The sequence below is a fragment of the Callorhinchus milii genome, unplaced genomic scaffold, assembly GCF_018977255.1.
Source record: "Callorhinchus milii isolate IMCB2004 unplaced genomic scaffold, IMCB_Cmil_1.0 Scaffold5, whole genome shotgun sequence".
Taxonomy (NCBI): domain Eukaryota; kingdom Metazoa; phylum Chordata; class Chondrichthyes; order Chimaeriformes; family Callorhinchidae; genus Callorhinchus; species Callorhinchus milii.
The window spans coordinates 40,728,301-40,749,411 of record NW_024704746.1 but is presented as its reverse complement, the minus strand read 5'-3'; the positions used below and the strand labels follow the sequence as shown (position 1 = coordinate 40,749,411).

General features: G+C 39.5%; 1 protein-coding gene across 1 annotated transcript in view; it reads left to right on the top strand.

Moving 5' to 3' along the window:
* The window catches only part of dusp16 (dual specificity phosphatase 16), a 39,920-nt gene that overhangs the window by 16,324 nt on the left and 2,485 nt on the right, over positions 1-21,111 (top strand). Inside the window, exons 3-6 of the mRNA XM_042335363.1 lie at positions 4,574-4,712; positions 15,909-16,072; positions 17,033-17,192; positions 18,903-19,026. Coding sequence (XP_042191297.1) covers positions 4,574-4,712; positions 15,909-16,072; positions 17,033-17,192; positions 18,903-19,026 — 587 coding nt within the window. The remainder of the gene's footprint in view (positions 1-4,573; positions 4,713-15,908; positions 16,073-17,032; positions 17,193-18,902; positions 19,027-21,111) is intronic.

Sequence of the window (21,111 nt, the reverse complement as noted above, 5' to 3'; positions counted from 1 at the left end):
AGCATTGAACTTACCCAGTGAAAACCGCTCCATCTGCTAGGACTTTGGTTGCCAGGGTGTGCCAATGTCTATTCTGAAGCTACCTGGTTTACAAGGTATTTCTCTCTGGGACGAGTTCACCCTGTTTACCTGAGAGGAGCCGCTGGGTTCTGAACCAGGTTAGCAGATTAGAAAGGTCACCTCTAATCGAATTGAGGTACCCAGCATGCTGCTGCTTCTTGCAATGGACCTTTACTGGTGAGAGAACAGACTGCGCTCTCACATTTTTGCCAATCTTGCTACTGTATTTAGCCAGTTATTAGGAGAGGCAAAACAAAAATAATGATTGTGGCCTCCTCCAAAAAATGTCCTATCCTTTCTCTCTATTGAGAAGTGCCTAGCCTTTGATGAGTGTTCCCCAGAACTGTAAGGTTAAGGTAAAGAATTCACTAGCTGTATGAGGAACCAAACTGATCTACAATCTACAGCTCCATTCTACCCCAGATTTGAGCTGCATTGTATTGCAGTGTTAAGCTGCCCTTCGTATTCACCGCTTAAACAATGCGATAAGTGAGTTATGGTACTTTTGTATCCAGTGATTTATCTTAGCTAATGGGGTCAAAGTTATTATACCAGCAATGTTAAAGCCATGTGGGCTCTTGCCTTCTACACTGTGATTACTTTATAGTCTTTGACTGTAAGTCTAGCATCAACGCTGTGGGGCTTTTTTGGCAGTGATCTTAAGATGTTGCATCTTGGATCCTAATAAAAAGGTTTGGGATCTCATCCATTGCTTTGGTTGGTGTTTTGGTCAGTGCTTTTGTGGAATAGAAATCTGTCAGAATGGTAATTGCAGCCTTATAACCATGGTCCAGACTCCAGAAAGTCTATGCAATACAATTGGTGACCACAGGCATCTGCAGCTGCAAATCTGAATGACGTTTGCCTCTCAGTGTAATTTATGCCTAGGATTGTTGTGTGGTATAGTGTGTTCATTACCTCCTTCCCACCCCACACCCCCCAACCCCCCTTTTTTAAATCTCTCCTGGAGGTATCACATTACTTTCCACTTTGGTACTGACTCAGCACCTTGCCCAAGTGGCCATTGCATTATTCACATGTGAGCTTGACATGAGGATTGATGGCGTGTTTCAGTAAAGTCCGATTCGGTCCTCACCTGCCATCTGTACAAATGCACTATTAGGAGGCTTTGGATAGTGATTAAGAGTGGGCGTCTGCCCGATTTTTGTTCCCCTTCCTAACCCAAAGTATACATTTGAGGTGTGAACAACAACAACAACTTGGATTTATATAGCGCCCTCCACGCCGGACGGAGTCTCAGAGCGCTTCACAGTAATGGATCCTTGGGCCGAGCCAGTGGGAGGGTGACCAAAGGCGCGGTCGAAAAGAAAGGTCTTCAGCAGAGACCTGAAAGTAGGAAGAGAAGGGGCGAGCGAAGGGAATGAGGAAGGGAGTTCCAGAGTTTTGAATGAAGGGTGCTATCTAAATGCAAGTTATTGTTGTTGCTTCCGATTATTGGACCCCAGCACTGATGAACATAGTGCACTTGATCCACAGGTTATTGAAGCAGCTCCTTTCACCTTTGTTGAAATCTTGTGTAGACTGCTGTTGTGACAGTTTATTAGAACTTGTGGAGCAAACAGGTGTTTGCTAGTGAAAGGCTGTTGCAATTATTGAACTTTCCAAAAAAAGCATATACTTTGGAGAAAGGTGGTGGGGTCATTTTGATTTTGTCCCTGACAGCATCCTAGCCAATTAAGCTCATATTTCTGTCAAATAATATAAACCTGGCAATTGCACCAGAGCAATGCAAATTTGGCGTTCATCCCCCACCCCCCCAACTGCTGAAAGATGCTGCTGTTGGGAGGTCTAGTGTTTTGGCCAGGAGCCTCCCCAACGATTTGGGTGGAGGAAAATCTGGAAATTTGGAACAAGAATCATACAATGTTATAGCACAGAAACAGGCCTTCACTTCTGTGCTGGTGTGTTTTTTTTCTCTCCACATGAGCCACCAAGGCTGTTCCCACCCTCCTTCTTACTCCCTCTTAATATTGCTTTGTTTTATAACTAATTATATTTTATGCACAAAATGAAGTAGCTCAAATATGAATCAAAACATATTAAAGGCCCATGAGATATTCTTTCTGTAAATCAATTTGTGATGTTTCTCTGTCAATTTAATTCACAATTATGAATACATTTTCATTGCTTACTACACACTACATGCAAAGCAATTTGAGGTGTGATTTCAGATGGACGCATTTGGTTCTTTAAGCTAAAAAGACTATTGTTTTTTTAAAAAAGCATCTGTAACCTTTTTAATATAATTGAGGGACTTTGGTTCATCAATGGTTTGTGGCAGAAAATCCCACATTCCAATCACCCTCTGTGTAAAGAGTTGTTGCTGGCCTGATATTCCATCCCTCCGAGCAGTTGGCTCAAGTGACATAAGCAGAGGTCCAGCAGACAATCTCCAGAGACACCAAAGATGAGAAACTAGGGGAAAATATATAGGATAATACATTCTCCTTTTAAAAAAACAAATTGAATACTGCCATGGGGCGGCCTTGTCCTAATTAGGGGGCCGAAATGTCTCTTTCCCGTGAATATTATTTGCTTCCGCCTCCCTCCTTCCCGCTTTAGATAATTTACTCAGTCCCAAAAAACTGGACTACCCAGGAAACAACTCCACAGTCTTATAGCTAACATTAGATCTATTTTATTTAGTAAACTCTCTGCCTATGCTTCTGTTGGGTTTTAACCATTTGAGCACTTAATGCCTTTGTCAGTTGTAAGTCGGATGTAAGTTATTTTGTTGAGTATTTGGAAGTGACCAGACCAGTAAGGGAACCCAGAACTGTTCTAAAACAATAAGCTTAAAGATCATTCACTTGTCACGTTTATTCCTCACCAGAGAAATGCGGCTTTCAGGCCCGGAATCATGTTGTTTTAAACTTTCTTTATTAAATAATAACTTTACATTTTTCTGCACATGACTATGGCCCCGCTATAAACGCTAGGTTTATAAATCATTCCAACATTTATTTTGTAGCTCTGTTTTCTGGCTCCAAGGCGAAGTAGAGAATCGACTCAACACAATGGTGTTCACAGTTTGTGTGTTAGTTCCTGCAAGAGCTCAAATTGGCAGAGGGGGGAAAGATATTGCACTATTATACACAACCTCTGGTGTGTTTTTTGCTTTGTTGTGAGGGGATCATGTATCCGTCATGACAGAAATATCATATCATTCAAATACCAAGCCCTAGTAAGTTTTTTTTCACAAGTAAATAGATATTGTGTGATAAGTGGGATGAATTCTCAAATGATTTGGTTTGAGGTCATAAAAGGTGCAATAAGTCAACCTATTTCTTTGCTGGGCTCACAGGCAAGTCTAGAGTGGAGGGATGGATGGAGGTTAATGCAACACATTTGAATCATTGCAAAAATTACTCATCCAGTGTTAAATTAACATTTCACAGCTTTGGTATGGTGCAGAATGCTTCAATTGAAAAATCCCCCTTTGTATTTAAATGCACCCTTCTGATTTTAGCAGTTTGCTTAAATAGCCTGTGTAACACTAGCACAAGGAGCACAGCCAAATGAAACTACAAGCAAATGGCATACGGCAACTTTCAATTTAACTGGCTTGATTATGATGAGCCTTCTGTTTTCATAAGAAACAATTTTTATTCCTGTGGTTTCAGTTCCTGTCTGAGAAACGCTATGAAGGTTTATAACATGTAGCCGTTGATCAGGCAGACTTCATTTATAATAAACATGTGCTTGCAATCCAGTGAATCCTGGAACACCATTTGTCAAGGTTAGCCCCATTACAACAAACTGCCTAGTTGAAATGGTTTTGTCCCTCCCCAAAAGTGCCAAGTTCTTATTTAAATTTCCTGAATAGATTTCCTTTAACACTAGGAACATTGCTGCAGGTGATGAGGGGAAATCATGACGAACCTAATAATGTTTCTGGAACACTCAGTAGATTGGAAACCAAGGGAGCACAAACTGAGACAAATTATACAAAACCGTCAGCAGCACATATTTTGTCAATTTCTACCCACCATATAAGTGGCTTGCAAAATCATTTCTATGGCTGGCAAAATAAAATTGTTTAACTCAGAGGTGTAGGATTGCTCTGTTCTGATCTGATATGCTCACCATGTTAGAGCCTTTTATTAATCAGAATTTAGGGGAACTGACATTGCCTCGACCTTGCTTTGTGGTAATTGTAGCTCCTACTGTTTATCTATGTAATTATCTACAAGAAGAAACTGTAACTCCTGGTTGTGGGATCAGACAGAGATGTATCAGTGAAGCAGAATGATCCTTGCATTTAATATAGCGCTTTATCACGTCTTCGAGACATCTTGAAGCGCTTCACAGAATATACTGTAAAGTGAATTGACTGTATATTTATGTGGCATTCCTTCCAAGTTTTTACAGCAGTGATAGTTTTTAATTTATAAAGTGAAATGCATTTGTTTTACGTGTTAAGTTAAAATTGCATTGGCTTTATTGTGGGCATTGCATTGTATTGATCATTTCACCTTCATTGGCATTACAGATCGAGATTGATAGCAAGCAGGAAGTGATGGTGTATGACCAATGCACACAAGACATTGGAGGGCTTTCCTCTGACTGCTTTCTTTCTGTCCTTCTGAGCAAATTGGAGAAGAGCTTTGATAGTGTGTTCGTCCTTACAGGTAAGATTCATCACACACGTATACAAGCTTCTGTTCCCTGCAAAGTCCAAGATGTACAGGGATGGATTCTCAAGGGAATGTTGTACCTGGGTTTCCTAATGCTCTTTAACCATCACCAAAGGATATATATTAATCTTAAGTAAGGTTCTAGTTTATGTTCAAAAGGAATAGTCAATGTTGCACATTTCTCTTCCCAGGAAAGTGATTGTTTTGAAAATGTAGGCTACATTATAAATATTTTTTGTACAAAAGAGCTAAATCAAATTTTGCAACAAAAACATACAATATGCTCAATAAGGTGGGGAATGGATAAATAGAGGGATTCAAAGAGCATTAGAAGAAGCCAGCAGAACAGAATATATAGGTTTGAGTGGAAACAATTTGGCTGAATGGTTATTTATCTCCATGAGATTATGACCAGTTCCACAGAAAATATTGCACTGGCACTGTCCCTGGGGAAGCTGCTGAAAATGGTGGGTTGGGGCTGAAAAGGGAAAATGCCCGAAATGTAAATGCAAATAAATGTGGACCCTTTCCGCATAATGTAGAATTGTCTTGGGATTGCTTCCTAATGTTGGTTTGTGAAATTGTGCTAACTAACAGAACACGACGAAATATGAACCTGAAGTACTATCTTAGAACGAGTTTCTGCAGCTATGGCAGAATGATTTGTTTCCTCAATAGCAGTGGCAAAGAGACTTCTTGTACTATTGCAGAGATCCATTGAGCTATCCACAAGAGGATTAATTTCTAAAGCATATTATCATGGAAAGGTCAGAGCAAGGGAAAAGTACACATACTTTGGTCAAGTAGCGAGGTATTAGTCTTGGGTGTAGACCTTTTATGCATGTGCTGGATAAAGTTAATAGGAAACATCTGGCGATGGCTCATACTCCGGTACATTGGGGGTGGGGAGCGGATTGTTGATGTCAGCTCAGAATAAGGATTACAGTGCAGTAAAATCAAGATTGATCTGAAATTGTCTTGGAATAAAGAAAGCGTTTAAACACTGGTGTAAGTGAAACAAATAACTTTGAAATTGGGTCATGTTGCATGTAATTTCTTTTTGTTTTGAATCACTGTTATGCCACATAATCTGCAACATCTGTCTGAAATTGATAAATGCATCCTTGAAAAAACACTTAAAAAAAAACATCATCCATGATAGCAAGTTCATCTATAAGTAGAAAGCAGGAAAAGCCATAAGTAGATAAATTATTCTAGCAGCAATGCTACCAGGAGATATAAGCTTCAGGTTCATGTCCTGAAGAGCTGCCAATATATCCTTCCACCATCCTTGCATATTAATAACTTATTTACTATACAGTATACCTTTGTTGAGGTACAGAAGGTTTGAGGCAATGGGAAACGTAAGGTGTTTAGTTAGTCATACGTGTGGGTGTTTAATCTACAGCTGGAATTTATCCGATGGGACTATCATTGATGAAAATATGTAGGTTAGAATGGGTTTTCTGGAGTCTGACTGATTGTCAAAATGGCCTTAACTAAACTCAGGCAACTTGGCAGTCATCAAGCTGCCAACAAAATCGGGTATTGGATGAGAGGCTTGTAACCTCCAGCCCCCCAAATGGATCACTGTACCACAATGAGGGCTTTTTTGACATTGGAGGGGATTGAGAATTGGGTTTGGATAGCCGAGTTGTGCGGAGAAGCTACGGAAGCAGGAAATGTTATTCATGTGACAAATAAAATCAAGATTTAATGTGTAGGCCCAATTTTACTTCCATCAATGCAGTAAACATAGTTGCATTGGGCTGGAGGAGCAATGCATTGCTGGAGGTGCTTTTTTTGGATGAGATGTCAAACTGAGATCTCGACCACCTATTCTTCAATGTAATAAAAGTTCTTTTCATTTTATGGCTTGGGAAAATTATCTCAATATTGCTTTCCCCAATGGAACATTTTGTGGCACATTTTAGTGTCGGGTTTCGATCCAGCAGAACTCACAACATCATATTTTATGTGAGTTGTAAACTATTTTACTGCTATTGTTTTAAAAAAAAGGTTTGGCACACTTTTCCAAATGGAATTTGTGAACTCTACTTATGAATTATTTATCATTATTAAAGAAAATTCTACCCCAATTTGTTTAAGTGCTAACATTTGATACGTGATATATAATTTCTAAGTAGGCATTAATGGATTCTTTTTACAGCATAGTGATCTCGTTGAAGAGATTTTAGATGATCAGAAAGATATGGACCCAAAATATGTATCTTGGGACCTGTATCTGTAGTTTTGTGAAGTGTGAGAGCAAAAATCAAGTGGTTTACACCAGGTGTCTGAACTTAAATATTAAATTACAATCACTTCCTGATTTACATTTTCATAATGTACATTTTTAATCTGAGGAATGGTTTAGTTTATTTAACTTTTGGTCTGTTTTATGCCAGTAGAAGCTGGCTGTGGCAGTGTTGAATGGCAATGTACTATAAGTCATGGATCCAGGGTGGTGTTTACACCAGAAGATTAACTGTTGTGTTGACATTATTGTAAAAGCTGCGGTTCATTAATATGGGTTGCAAGAGATAAAGGACTCGGTGGAAATTCCCAGTGGAAATTCCCCTTGTGTTATTTTTAAAAAGACAATTTAGCTTGAACATAAATTCAGATTCAGTCATAAGGATAAATTCCAATCAGTCATGCAGCTACTGTGTGCAGTCTCTCTCTCTCCCTCTTCAGTTCCCAACCTGTGTAAGTCAACAGCCCAAAACTCCCCAGAATTGAAGCAGTCCACATATTTAGTTTTCATGCTCAGAACTAGTACCTTAACCCAATTTGCTGTGAGACCATTTAATATCCCAGTTGTAATGTCATTATTTTATATTAAACATTATCATATATTAAACGCCTTGAATATTCAGGGTGGCAAGGTGAGTTGCAACAGCAACACATAACTTACATGCAGCTCAAGCTGTTACACAGAGCCAAACTGGAGATCTTTTAGGAAATTGTGTTGGATGGCAAAAGATGAAAAATATACCGTGAAAAAACAATGCATTTTCAGAATCGGTGAAAATAACCTCTGATATAAATAAAGTTCTTAACTTTGTGTGTTTTTTCCGATTGGCACTGAAGTTATTCATATGATAATTTATTGTGCTTGTGTCATCAAAAAGGACCAAATAAACCAAGGATACTGGATTTCATTACAAGATTGCAATCAAAGGCCTCACACAGTCTGCATTACATTTTCATCAGCCAAGCTCTGAGATCAGATTATAGTCTGCAATTCACTGACAGACGTTCAGTATTTAGTGTAATATTTATAGATTGATTTGGGTTTTATTTCAGTAGAAAACAGCAAGTAGGTTCAATTTAACTCTGTAAGCTCACAGTCTAGGCTGCCACTCCCAACACATTGCTGGGTGAGAGCTGAATTCTTGGAAGAGCCTTCCTTCAGAGGAGACATTAAACTGAGGTCTCAGGATGTAGGTCTGATCCGAGGATCCTATGGCACTATATGGCAGTGTTCTGATCAACAACCCCACAGTTAGGAAATAAAATGCATGCAAAATATAAGGTCACTACAGTTTAAAGTGAAACACTATGAAATGCTTTGAAACATTTCACCTTGAAGAGTTTGATATTAAATATAAGTATTTTACAGTATTAATAAAGTAGAGCCACACCACAAGGGTTTTCGCTGAATACTAGGTTACTTTCAACAGGGAAAATATCACTCCCATGTACCTTCTAGGGCATTAAAAATCCAGAATGACCAGTTAAGAGTGGGGCAACCAGTCAGACGGCTGCTTTTGTAACACACCTCTGATTGATCTTAGTCTGTTATCTCCAATAATTAGGAGACTTGTTACCTAGTAAGTGACATTGTGGGAACTGCAGAATTAAAATCAAGATTTTGCTTTAAACAAAAGGTAGCTAGTTCTCCAAGAAACTGGTATGTTATTGTGTGGAAAGGTTATTCATTATGTCATTGGATATTTCTTGGTGAGCTCAAGGGGGAAAACCGAATAGAACATTAAATGGTTCAATGATTACAAATGTTACAATCATTTCGAAAAGCCATTGAATTTGAAAAGATCTTTACTAAGCACACCGCAACAGCCATACAAAGTGCTGGCATGAATCTCGGATGAGACATGATATAATTGTTGTGTGGAGTCTGTTTGATCCTTCGTGAAATCTCAGTGGCTTTCAAAGCAAAAATACACATTAAAAAACATACACCTTGTCTTTGTTCAGAATTTAATTGAGAAATTCCTACTTGAAAATAATAATAATCCTTGTATTTGATATGGGGCTTTATCATGTCTTTGAGATGTCTCAAAGCGCTTCACAGAATATACTGTAAAGTGAATTGACTGTATATTTTGTGGATGAAATGTCGCAGCCAATTGCGCACAGCAGTGTCCCACAAACATTGATTTTTTTTATTACCCCTGGAAAAGCGATCCACCAATCGACTTAACATCCAGGTTCCCACTTACTGCTAGATAAACAGAGACATGTGGAGTAAGGAAGCCTGCCTAACCTTTCGTTCTGGAATTGAACCCGGGTCCTCTTGCTTGCGAGATGAGTGCTCTAACCACTAAGCTACAGGACTCCACAAAATCCACCCTCTCCTGATGGTAGAGCATTGATATACAAACATTATACCATGGAGCGGAAGCACAAGGTTCTCGATCCAATGAAAACCAAAGGTTAGGTGAGCTATCAGGAGAGGCCACCTGGGGCCAGCCACTACCTCAAAGTTACATTGGGAAAGTAGAGGATCAGTCTTTCTATAATTTTTTTAAAAAAATGCATACAAGTAAGTTCACAAAATCAGGTCCTAAAATTTTTCTTTACAGTGGGGAAAGCTGCATAGCCTGTGAAGTCTAATTTGAGAGGGACCAGTGGGCATATACTCTGAGATGTACTTTTTAAACAAAAAAGAAACTAAAATGAGTTTAAAAGTAGGAAGATTTAGTTTCCTGTGGGGCACGTGTGAGACAGATGTACATAGCAAGCTGGATGGTGTTCAATGTAAATCATTTTATTCAGGGAGCAGATCAATGAAGCTGGTTTCTCAGAAACAATAGTAACAACCAAGATGTATCCTGTTGCTGGGTTTTACATATAAAAAAGGCAAGTTTTCTCAGTATAATTTCAGATCTTTACTCTTGTTGTTAAACGGATGTTTTGAAGGTAGTAGAGATTATAGATCTTTACAACACAGCAGTCAAAAAAAATCGATCATTAAAATTGAAATCACCAGAAGTAGCCACTGACATTACATTTCGCTCTATAGTGCCTTATTATTGTATCTTGTTTAGGTAAATACAACAAACAACAAACTTTCATTTCTATAGTGCCTTTCACGTCGGGAAGACGTGCCAAGCCTGATCACAATCACCGTTGGACTTGCACATAAAAAGAATGGCTTTTGCGTTAAATAGTAATCTCATCTGTTTTGCTTAAGTGTGTTTCACACAATTTATCTTCAATGATAAAGAGCTAATCTGGTGCTAGACTCATCAAATGCTACAGATGTGCTGTATTTTCTGCTTAGATACAGTTGTCTTTTTTTTGCCATGCTTCGCGCACTTTAAATTAAAAAATGCTTTCAATTTCCTCAAAGAGAACCAGTTGTGGTTGTAGTTATCAATATTTTATGTGTTTTTTAAAAACAATGGAGCAGCCTTGTCCAATGCTGCTGAATGAATTTGAACACCTCCTCGGTTAAAATTTTCAACACCCCCCACTCCCCCATTAGGATAACATTAGGATCAGCTCTGATTTGAACTAAAGCCAATTTTCCCAGTGCTTGTACAGAACGCTACCTGTTGTTTTTGTTAATGTTCGTTTTTAACCTGAAACCAGCAGGATATCATCTCTTAACATTTTTGGATTCACTAGCCTGATGAGAATCTCCTGCTTTGAAGCCTCAGACAACTTACAGGAGGAATTGATGAGGATTTGTACTCTGACAGCCAGTTGAAGTAGCTACCTCTAACCATGGTCAGGTTTGGCAAAATGTTAACGCATTGGCACGTGTAATTCGGAGGTATCAAATTCAGTATCCCCAAGGACTACACCCTGCAGCTAAAAGTCGGTGAATATTTGTATTGAGAAATCTAGGTCATAGGGCAGAACAGCACTGAGGCTGAAAGAGGCGAGAAAAGGAGAAGTCAAGAAGGTGATACGAAGCTAGCATTTAGGAACCCAGTGAGATGTTTATTGAATTGGAATGCGCACGCTCTCCCTTGTTTTTTTATTAATTATTATTTTTTATTATTTTATTAAAGAAAATAATAATTTGATCACTTCAATCCACGACTGTTTGTGGGACACTGCTGTGCGCAATTGGCTGCCGTGTTTCACCCACAAAATACAGTCAATTCACTTTACAGTATGTTCTGTGAAGTGCTCTGAGACGTCTCAAAGAAGGGATAAGGCATTATATCAATTGCAAGGATTATTATTATTATTATCCTGCTTACCTAATTCCAGAAAGTATTAGGCGCAGGTTAGCAAGAGCCAAGAATTGGGGACCCCAGAGTTTGCGTTGTAGTACTGCTGGAGTCTTAACTAGCTAAAACCGCATACCTTGCCATTGAGAGTACTGTCTGGAAAGCTTTCCCACTCCTGGTCCAACTAGGACCATCCTACCTGTTAGGGATTTGGCTTGCAGGGTTAATAGATTGCAGAAGGAAGGAAGAAATTAAATGCACATCTAATTCATAAAGATTTAGCTTTAACAGTGAGCATGAGACTCTGGGAAGGGAAACCTACTTGTTTCAAATGCCATCCTCCAATGTCATTATGAAACTGGCTCGACCAAACTGGTAAGCTTTGCTGTTTCAGTGAAACCTCAAAGTCTGATACACTCATCCAATGCGCTGTACAAAAGCATGCAATCCTGTTATCTAAATATGTTCATTGTTCCAAAGTTCTAACAGGGTTGCAGATCTTTCAGCAAGTCATTGGGAACAGGGATTCTTCCCACTCAGCTCCTGTTAACCCTAAGGTTGGTACTAGCTGGACAAGCAGCGGGAAACATGCTTGACAATGCCCTCATTGACAACCTATGTGAATTTAAGCTGCTCAAACTCCAGGAGTACCCCAAAACAATCTCTGGATGTCCAAGCCTTGGCTCCTCTAGAAATAGGCAATCGGGGTGCTTCCCTCCAGGGAGAGAATACACATTCCATTTCAATAAACATCAATAAAAAGGGGAGAGAGGGGGCAAAGTGGAGGGATTGAGGGAGAGCAGGTATGAACTGTATTGTTGGTTGTGGCCAAGTCTGCTCTCTTGGCTGGGCACAAAGATAGCAAAAACCACTTCATAACGTGAGAAAGTGAAACCACATTAGAGTGTGAGAACATGAAAGATTTTGAAAACAATATTTCAGAGGTGACGTGAGGTTCAGGATTTCCTCATTCGCAAGAGAGAATTCTCTTGCTTGCTTGTGACTATTTTAGTTTAACTTATCTAGAGCATTGAAAACCTTGAGTGAAATTCCCACGTGGAATTAGAACTGGCAAGGAATGTCAGACTGATAGGACTGGATGACGCAGTGTGTTAGGACATTGTCTTTTTGTCTGCTCACAAACCTAGTTTGACTCCAATCCAGAGAAACAGACTGAAAGTCTCCTCTCTCAGGAGAGTCTTTCAAGATGAATTTGTGCAGCTCTCAATGGCTGTCACTCGGATTGATCGCCAATGTTGGTAGTTCTTGGTTTGGGCTGGTTCACAGGAGCACAGAGAGGGAAGGGTAGGAAATCCAAAGCTGCTTGCAGTCAAAACAATTTTGAAGTGGGCACAAAGCAGTCTGGGAATGGTGACCTCACTCAGAAGAACCTCACCCAGAAGGTCCTTCCTCATTCCGATCTGGTTAAGCTTATCATTTAAAACATGCACAGGAGCCATGCAAACTATTGGATTTTTCACAAGCGAAAGAAGAGTGGCTTTCCAGTAGACCAGTGTACTCTCAGCCCATCTTGGCTCCTGAAAAGGATTGCTTAAATCACTTTAATAGTTCAAAACAAAAACATAAGGAACACATTGGCTCAATTTAGATGAACTCAAGAAATCTTTGATTCTCTGTCAACTCGATTCAATCTAATTAATAGAACTGGATGTTCCCTATCTCATTAGTTAGTATTTTTTAAATCAAAATCTCTCAAAAGTTCCTTCACAAGGAATTGCTGTCAATTGCAGTGACTGTGCATATTGTAGACAAAATGAAATGAGTCCAGATGAGGTATCAGCCTGGCTCACTTGGTAGTTTTCTCACCACTGAGAATACTTGTGGGTTGTGGGTTCAAGTCAGGACTTTGAACTCACAGTCTATCCTGACACTCCGAATAGAATGCTGGGGAGATGCTGCATTTTTAGGCCTTCGGATGAGATCTCGTCTACTTGTTAATATGGACATTAAAGATCCCATGACACTACACAAAAAAGAGAAGGGAATTTCTCCCGCTGTCCTGGCCAACAATCCTCCAGATAAAAATTGGTGATTCACTTCATGGCTGTTTGTTGCTATGTGAAAATTGGCTTTCGCATTCACCTACAAAATAAAGTGTACAGTAGTTTACCCTGCTCACCTGATATTCAAGGTGAATGTTACACTGCCAAAACAAAAGTGCCACTAAGAGTGAGACTGTGGCTCCATTTAGGTGACCCTCACTTCCCAGCACCCTTTAAATCCAACAAAAACTGGTGCTCTATTCTATTTGAATCAGTTCTCACATACTGTGTAAGTTAAATGCATTGTAAAAGAGTCTTATTTGTGAAGGAACCAATGAACTGATGCATGATGCAGGAGCTCGTATCTGAAGTAGTTTCATTTGCATCATAATGCCCACTTCTTATGACTGCTGGCACGTGTTTCTTTGTCCTCACTTTGCTTTGGTAAATGCAAATGAACATCTGTTCTTGAGGCCCCTCAGAAGGCTTTGAGAAAACTCTGTTGCCTTCTGAGTGCAGTGCTACAGAGCAGAGGCACTAAAGATGCCGACAGGTAAGGTTCCAACTTCCAAATTTTAACTGTACGCATTTAAATTTGCGTTTCAAACTATGCAAATTGCTATAGGCAACATCAAGTGGAATTGGGACTCCATAGTGATCCAGAACTAAGCACCAAAAGCATCCTGATCCTGACATCAATGTACTTTGCACTGTGTCTGAAAGTTTGTATAATTTACCAGAATGCAAGTTAAATAAATCAACGATGAAGTCGTAGATTTTTAAACTACATTTTTAAGAGCCACCTGTAAAAATGGCCCAGCCCCTGCACCCTTAGATTTAGTAGGGAATACGTTTTGAAGCAGTATCCAAATTGGAATTGATATGAACTGGACCAAAGTAGGACTGGTGCACAGAGGCTTTGTAACTCAGAGCAACAGTTCCAGACAATATGGCTACCTTGAATTCTGATCTAGTTTATAGTCCATGAAAGACTCATATTTGATAACCTGAAATAAGTCAAATACGAGAGGATTTTTTCAATGTTGTTATTCTCTAGTAAAGCTTTAATTCTCAAATCTCCTATTTATATCCAATATTGCTTTCCATTTTGTTGTCCTGGTTATTGTTTCTTCTTTGATTCTAATCTGGTAGGGAAGAACATTCCCATGTGCCACAAGGACAAAAAATACACTTGCACTCTCCCTGGTCTCAGACTCTTGTGCTCTCCTTAGTCTATTCATCAAAAGTCCTTCTCACCGAGTCTGCTTACCCAGTTGGCTCTCGATGAAATTGCGAATGATAGACTTTATTGCTTAATACTTTCAAGGTTTTGATCAGGCACAGTGCTGTATATCAATATTATGTCTTAACACTGATCACTTATTTCATGTGGAGATGAAGAGACAAGAAAACCATGTTGAAGTCACTGCAAAGAGGTGGAGGGGGTAGAGTGGAATTGTTTCAAATGCCTCTCACTGACTGTATTAGGAGGCTTGTGAGTTACTAACTTTAGGGTGGAGCTAAAGCTCTAGGACATTGAAACCTGCAGCAAAACAATAAGGCAACACATTAAAAAAATGCATTAAGTCAGGAGTCTCATGCACCTGCTTTTCCGCTTGCTGAAGAAATAGACATTGACTTCAACAAATCACTGAGGAGAAAATCTTACCTGAATTAGTTACAGGTTTCTATGCGGCTTGCTAACTGAAAAGGAGTAAATATTTCAGTAGCGTTAACACACTGTGATACCAGTTTATGACAAACTTTCATGTGGTGCTCTTGCAATATTATTACTATATTAGTACAACTCCTGTCATATGAACTACAATTCAGATGACTTCACATAACACATTAGATAAGGCTATCTCATTGGATTGCACTATTTATGTGACGTAAATGATGAAGAAGGCTAGTTACTCAGTGCTCTTCTGATGGCTCATTTGATAAAGTCATTGTCCAAAAGCGAAATAAAGCCACACAGATCTGCAAGGTTTGACATTTAATAATGTAATAGCATTCAGCAACAGCAACAACAATAACAACTTGCACGTATATAGTACAGAAGGGTTCTGACGAAGGGTCGTGGCCCCGAAATGTTGACTCACTTTCCTTTCTCCATAAATGCTGCCTGACCTGCTGAGTTTTCCAGCTCTCTGTTTTTGTTTCAGATTTCCAGCATCTGCAGTATTTTGTGTTTTGTACAGATTATGCATTGTTTGACTGGAGCTTCTAATGGAGAATTTGAGATCCATTTCATATGGAAATGTATAATGAATTTTTTTCATTCCTTCTTTAAGCTTATTGTGTTATTGTTTGTATTGATAGTGGCTTTAAATTTACAGCATTTTCCATTGTCGTATTTAACCAACTGCTCAGGAAGCTTTCCATAGGGAAGATGCAACATAATCGTGTGTACTCCCATTGTAAGCACTAAAAAATAACTTGTGTAATGCTCACTAAAAAATGTGCTTTCATGGTTAATAATCTCCTGCCACAGAGACTGTGAATATATTGGGTGGCAGTAGTCAAAAGACTGTCTCAGAGTTCGTTTTTTTTTAATATTCCAAGCCACATTATCATCAAAGAGACAGAAAAGGGCTTGATGTTTTTTGTGTGTGGTTATCCTTTTACCAAAGTGATTCATGAAACGCAACAAATTCTCATGAATCTCACTGCTCAAGTAAACTGTCAGTGTTGCTATTTATAACCGAGTGTGGCTAAACTTCCAATGTAAAACCACATTTTTGCTTCCTTAGGTGGATATGCTGCATTTTCATCTAGCTTTCCTGGTCTGTGTGAAGGGAAATCTGCTCTGGTGCCCACAAGCATTTCCCAGCCGTGCTTACCTGTGACTAACATCGGCCCCACTCGAATTCTCCCACATCTCTACCTTGGCTGCCAGCGAGATGTGTTGAACCAGGTAAGCAGCAGGACATTTCATCCAATGAACAAACCTTTCTGAGAAATGCCAATTGTTAGTCAATTGGTGAATCGATTTTCCGGGGGAAGGAATTCCTTAAAAAATTGGTCACTCAGTCCACGACTGTTTGTGGGACACTGCTGTGTGCAATTGGATGCCGCGTTTCATTCACAAAACACACAGTCAATTCACTTTACAGTATATTCTGTGAAGTGTTTTAAGACATCTTGAAGACATGATAAGGCGCTATATCAAATGCAGGGATTATTATTATTCACCAAATCACATAGTCTGTACAGCAACGAAAAAGGCCATTCAGCCCAACTAACCCATGTGGGTGTTTATCCTCCATGTGAGCCTCCCCCCATCCTAATCCCATATCTCCGCCCATCCTAATCCCCTGATCCCTCCTCCTCCCATCCTCCATATCCCTCTATCCCATTCTCCCCCATGTAGTCATTTAACTGAATTATTAGGCCTGAAAGTTATCTATAGCTGGGCCAAAAATGTCTAAACTGAATTTGCTATTAAGTTTAGCAGTGGGAGTGACCTACCTCTCATTTCTCTTACCCTCCCTGCAACCACCACCATCACTATACCTGTAGTATTTTTCTTCCCTTCCTCATTTTCGGCCTATTTCCATCTCTCAGACAATGCTGCTCTATAAACTGTCTGATAGGAAGTAATTCACTTGGAAAACCTGATTTTCCCCTCCCACCTTCACCTGTTCTATGACTAAGTAAAGTGCTTGGGGACATTTAAATAATGCAAATTTAAATAAATAATGGCATTAATTGTGTCACTGGCATGTAACAATAATGTTCCACACCCTTTGAACTAAACTTTTTGTATCTTATCTCGAGTTGTATAATGGTTAAACAACGTCAAAGGTTTAAGATGTAAATGCTTTCCATTTGATTTGCTTCAATAAGTTCAATAAGCTTTTTGTTTAAATTATAGGAGCTCATGCAGCAGATTGATATCGGCTACGTCTTGAATGCAAGTAACACCTGCCCAAAACCTGACTTTATCCCAGAGAGTCGTTTTCTTCGTGTTCCAGTCAATGACAGCTTTTGTGAGAAGATTTTACCTTGGCTTGACAACTCGGTGGAATTTATAGGTCAGTGTAGGCTCTCGTACCAATTCTTATTTGGTTTAATACATCGCCAAAAGTTCTATTAAAGATTTTATTTTGCTATTTTCTCAATGGAACTGGTTAAGATTTTTTTTACTGTAAAGTGTATTTTCTTCTTTCTCCTTGGTTCTCCATAATTCCAATTAGGCTAGACCTCCAATGCAGCACTGAGGAAGTGCTGTATTGTCAGAGATACCGTCCTTTGGACAAGACGTTAAACCCATCTGCCTGTTCAAGTGGACATTAAGAACCTAGGGTAGTATGTGAAAAGCCACGGGACTTACTCCAAGGGTGTCCTAAAAAAAAATGCCCCCAAATAAAATGGGTCATTCATTTCATGGCTCTTTGTGGGACATTGCTGTGTGCAAATTAGCTGCCTCACTTGCCTATGCATTACAGTAAATCCTGTGACACACTTACACACATCCTCCTGACTGACATGGTAAGGCGTTATCTCATAAGCAAGGATTCCGATCAATAGAATTTCCTCCACCAGTCACAAGTAGGTGAGGATGCTTCAGAGTGATTTCAGGGTGACTGGTCTTGCAAATCTCTAGGTTGGGAGAAAGAGAAGAAAAAGGTCTGACCTTTTTGGTAACATGAGTGACAGGAAGACACAGGGGTGAAAAGTGCAATGTGATAACTATCAACCCCCGGCCACAGATAAACATTTCTCTTTCCTTCCGACTTCATCAAAATGATGAAAATCACAAGCATATTCCCACATTGTATCCATAATGTAGCTTCTGTAAAATCATTGTTGTGCTTGTCTTAAGGAGAAATGAGTAAAAAAGAACAAAAAAAATTCACTGCACATCTTTGACTCGTGGTACATCTCTGAATTGAATTGCAGGTGGCCCATCCAATTGCATTTTTTAACCAAAACAAGGCACCGCAGAACTGAAACAAATGTGCTCACCTGTTGATAACCCACCTCTTTGTTTAATGGCGAATGAACTCTTCTCAAGTTATATTAATTTTCTCTCATATTTTAATGCATAATCGTTACCAGCCAAATGTTTTACTTCAAATAGAATCAATTCCCATGTCTCTTTACTAAAAGCTTTGTGTCAGCTGTTTATCCTGAATTCCTGTTAGATGTTCAGAGTGTGCTTGATGTCATAAATTAGGTTTTCTACAATTTAACAGTTTAACTTCCTGCTTCTAGCTCCTTCCCAGTGGATTCGACCTACTGTCAGTGGGTGTGTAGGAGATCAACTTATGGATTTCTCAGTGAATCCCATGAGTTATGATGTTTGGCCATTCTATTAAAGAGCACCCTTTGAGTTCTGGGAACCATTTTCATTCTGTCCTTTGGTCAGGCTGGTTGAGATTGACTGAGTAAAATAGTAAACATCCTTGCAATTTGATATAGCGCCTTTACCAATTTGGCTCACAGGGGAAGATCAAATGGACATGTCAGTTCAGAGAGCAAATTCAAGGTGGCAAAGAGGTACATTGCATTCCAAACTCATTTTCAAACCACTTTTAACAAAGCCGCAATGATGTACGCATTGTCGGGATCAGTAGGGAAGGTTTGGTGAAGGGTAAGTAGATAACAATATGAAATATGTACGTTTAAGAAAGCAGTGCTCTTAGCATTGCAAAATACTAAGCTATCAGCTCAAATAACTTAAGAATATGTAAGACTTGAGTGCTATTCATTCTCATATTCATTCATCATTCTATCTGTAGAGAAGGCAAAAGCATCAAATGGTCGTGTGTTAGTGCACTGCCTAGCTGGAATTTCTCGTTCTGCCACCATCGCCATAGCTTACATCATGAAAAGAATGGACATGTCACTGGATGAAGCTTATAGGTAAGAAGTGTTGTATTGTTAGTGATGCCTTCTGTGCATGGTGTTTCCTATGAGTTGTCGAATATATTAAAATGGAGGAAGGTGGAGGTTAGTTATAAAGTAGATTAAAGTTATTTGCACATCAAGTTAATTACAGTGCGAACAGTAGTACAGTCATAAAGCCTTGAGACACCTGCTCATAAGAGGTGGAGAACAAAATCATGGATTGTGCTTTTGCTGTGATCTGCCGCCTCGTCTCGATCACATCAAACTGTAGCTGTGCAACGTGCAGTCACGATAGTTCAGCTATTTGTCACCCAAAGTTGCTGATCTCCTGACTCAAAAAAAGTGATCATGAAGACGAGTGAAAGCATCTTGTGCACACAGCTGGAAACTTACAGCCAACAGGCAATATTTTGTGCTGCACTGACTGAGCAATGATCACAAGCCTAAAAACAATGGAAATCTGTTAGCGGGTTGTGAAGATAGGTTGTCTAGCTCAGAATGAGATGAGCGGCACAAAATCTAGCTTCCTGGTCAGTGAGCATGAAGGATTTAGGTTTCCAGGGGGGAAAAAAACCTTTTGTACTTTGGTTTGAAGTGGGAGATTTTTTTTAAACTTTGTTCCTTATTCCTCAACTTGGCTATCACTGTTTATTCAATTTCACCTTCTTGCGAATAGATAGCGATAGCAATCTGGGAAGGAAGGGGAACAGAGGAGGAGAGGTTGGGCAGTACAGATGTTGCTGTGATGATTCCAGAGAAATCACCTAAATGGCTGCAGTGAAAAGGGGCTGTTTTCTGCTCGAGCCCCAACCATCTACCCCACCCCACCCCCAACAAAGTTACTAAAGCTGTAAAGAGGAGATATGTGCAGAGTTAATGTCAGCTGTTAAAATGTCAACATTTATAACATTTAAAAATTAAAACTAAACTAAAATAGTGAAAACCACACTGGAGACGTTTGCATTGCTGTGGTCTGACATCTGCTACGTGCAGACATTCTTGAGTGGCCAACGCGGTGACGTTTTGAACTGAATTTGTTTCAGAGCAGCTTGGTTGACCCATATTATCAATGACACATCTTGAAACCTCACAGTGTGGTAATGTTCAAACCAGCTGGGTTTCCTGGTCTATCTTCAGCTGTGTGTGTGCGTGCGTGCATCCCCGTGTACATGTGTGGCAGCCGGATAGGGAGAGAAGCGGCTCAGCTGTGATGCCCGCTACAAACTTGCTGATACAGCTAACAATAATGAACAATAGTCATCTGGTCAAGGTACCAAAGGGCATATCCTTGCCTGTGGAATGCATCCCAGCAAAAGGAGGCTGGGGACCAGGAACAGAGGCATTTAAGTAGGAGTAAATTAGAAAAAAAAATATCGACACATTAATTTGTTTTTAAAAAAGATCATTGTAAGGTGGATTACAGAATCATTTCTTTGCCACCAATTTGTTTTTTTAATGTCTTATTTTTCATCAGCTTTGAAAATATGCTGCAAAGGGCTTATGCAATTTTTTTTAAAAAAAAGCAGACTTAACGGTTCTACATGTTTTTTTGCAAATTGTGTGTTGTGTCTGTCAGAATCTGTAAGAGCTACAGGGTTGGATCCACTGAAAAGATCCATTTGATTTTCAAGCTTCATAGCATTGAAGTTGATTTACTCCCTGACATACTGTTGATGTTGTATTGCTCTCTAATATGGGGCTAATCAGGTTGCTATTCAATACAGCCAGCATCTTTTAATAGATTTTGCATATTCTAACCGAGAAGTGAATGGGGGTATACATTGAGCGCAGTACAGAAGTTTTGGAAAACTGGAGAGCAGAGCAGATCGTTGGGGAGGAGGCAGAATTTCTTTTTCTGATACTGATTTTAAGTGTGTACTCTTTGTATTTACACCACACACTGAGCACTCACTGCTCTCCTTGCTCCAAGTATAGATAGGGAGCTACCACTGCGGTTAGAGGATATGACCTGGGCTTTTTGTTCTGATTTGCCTGTGCGACCTACATGTGGCTGGTTGGATCTTCACAGGACTTCCAATGGCCATTGTTGGGACTGTTCATTCAGATGAGACGTTAAACCGTGGTCACATTTGCCTGTTC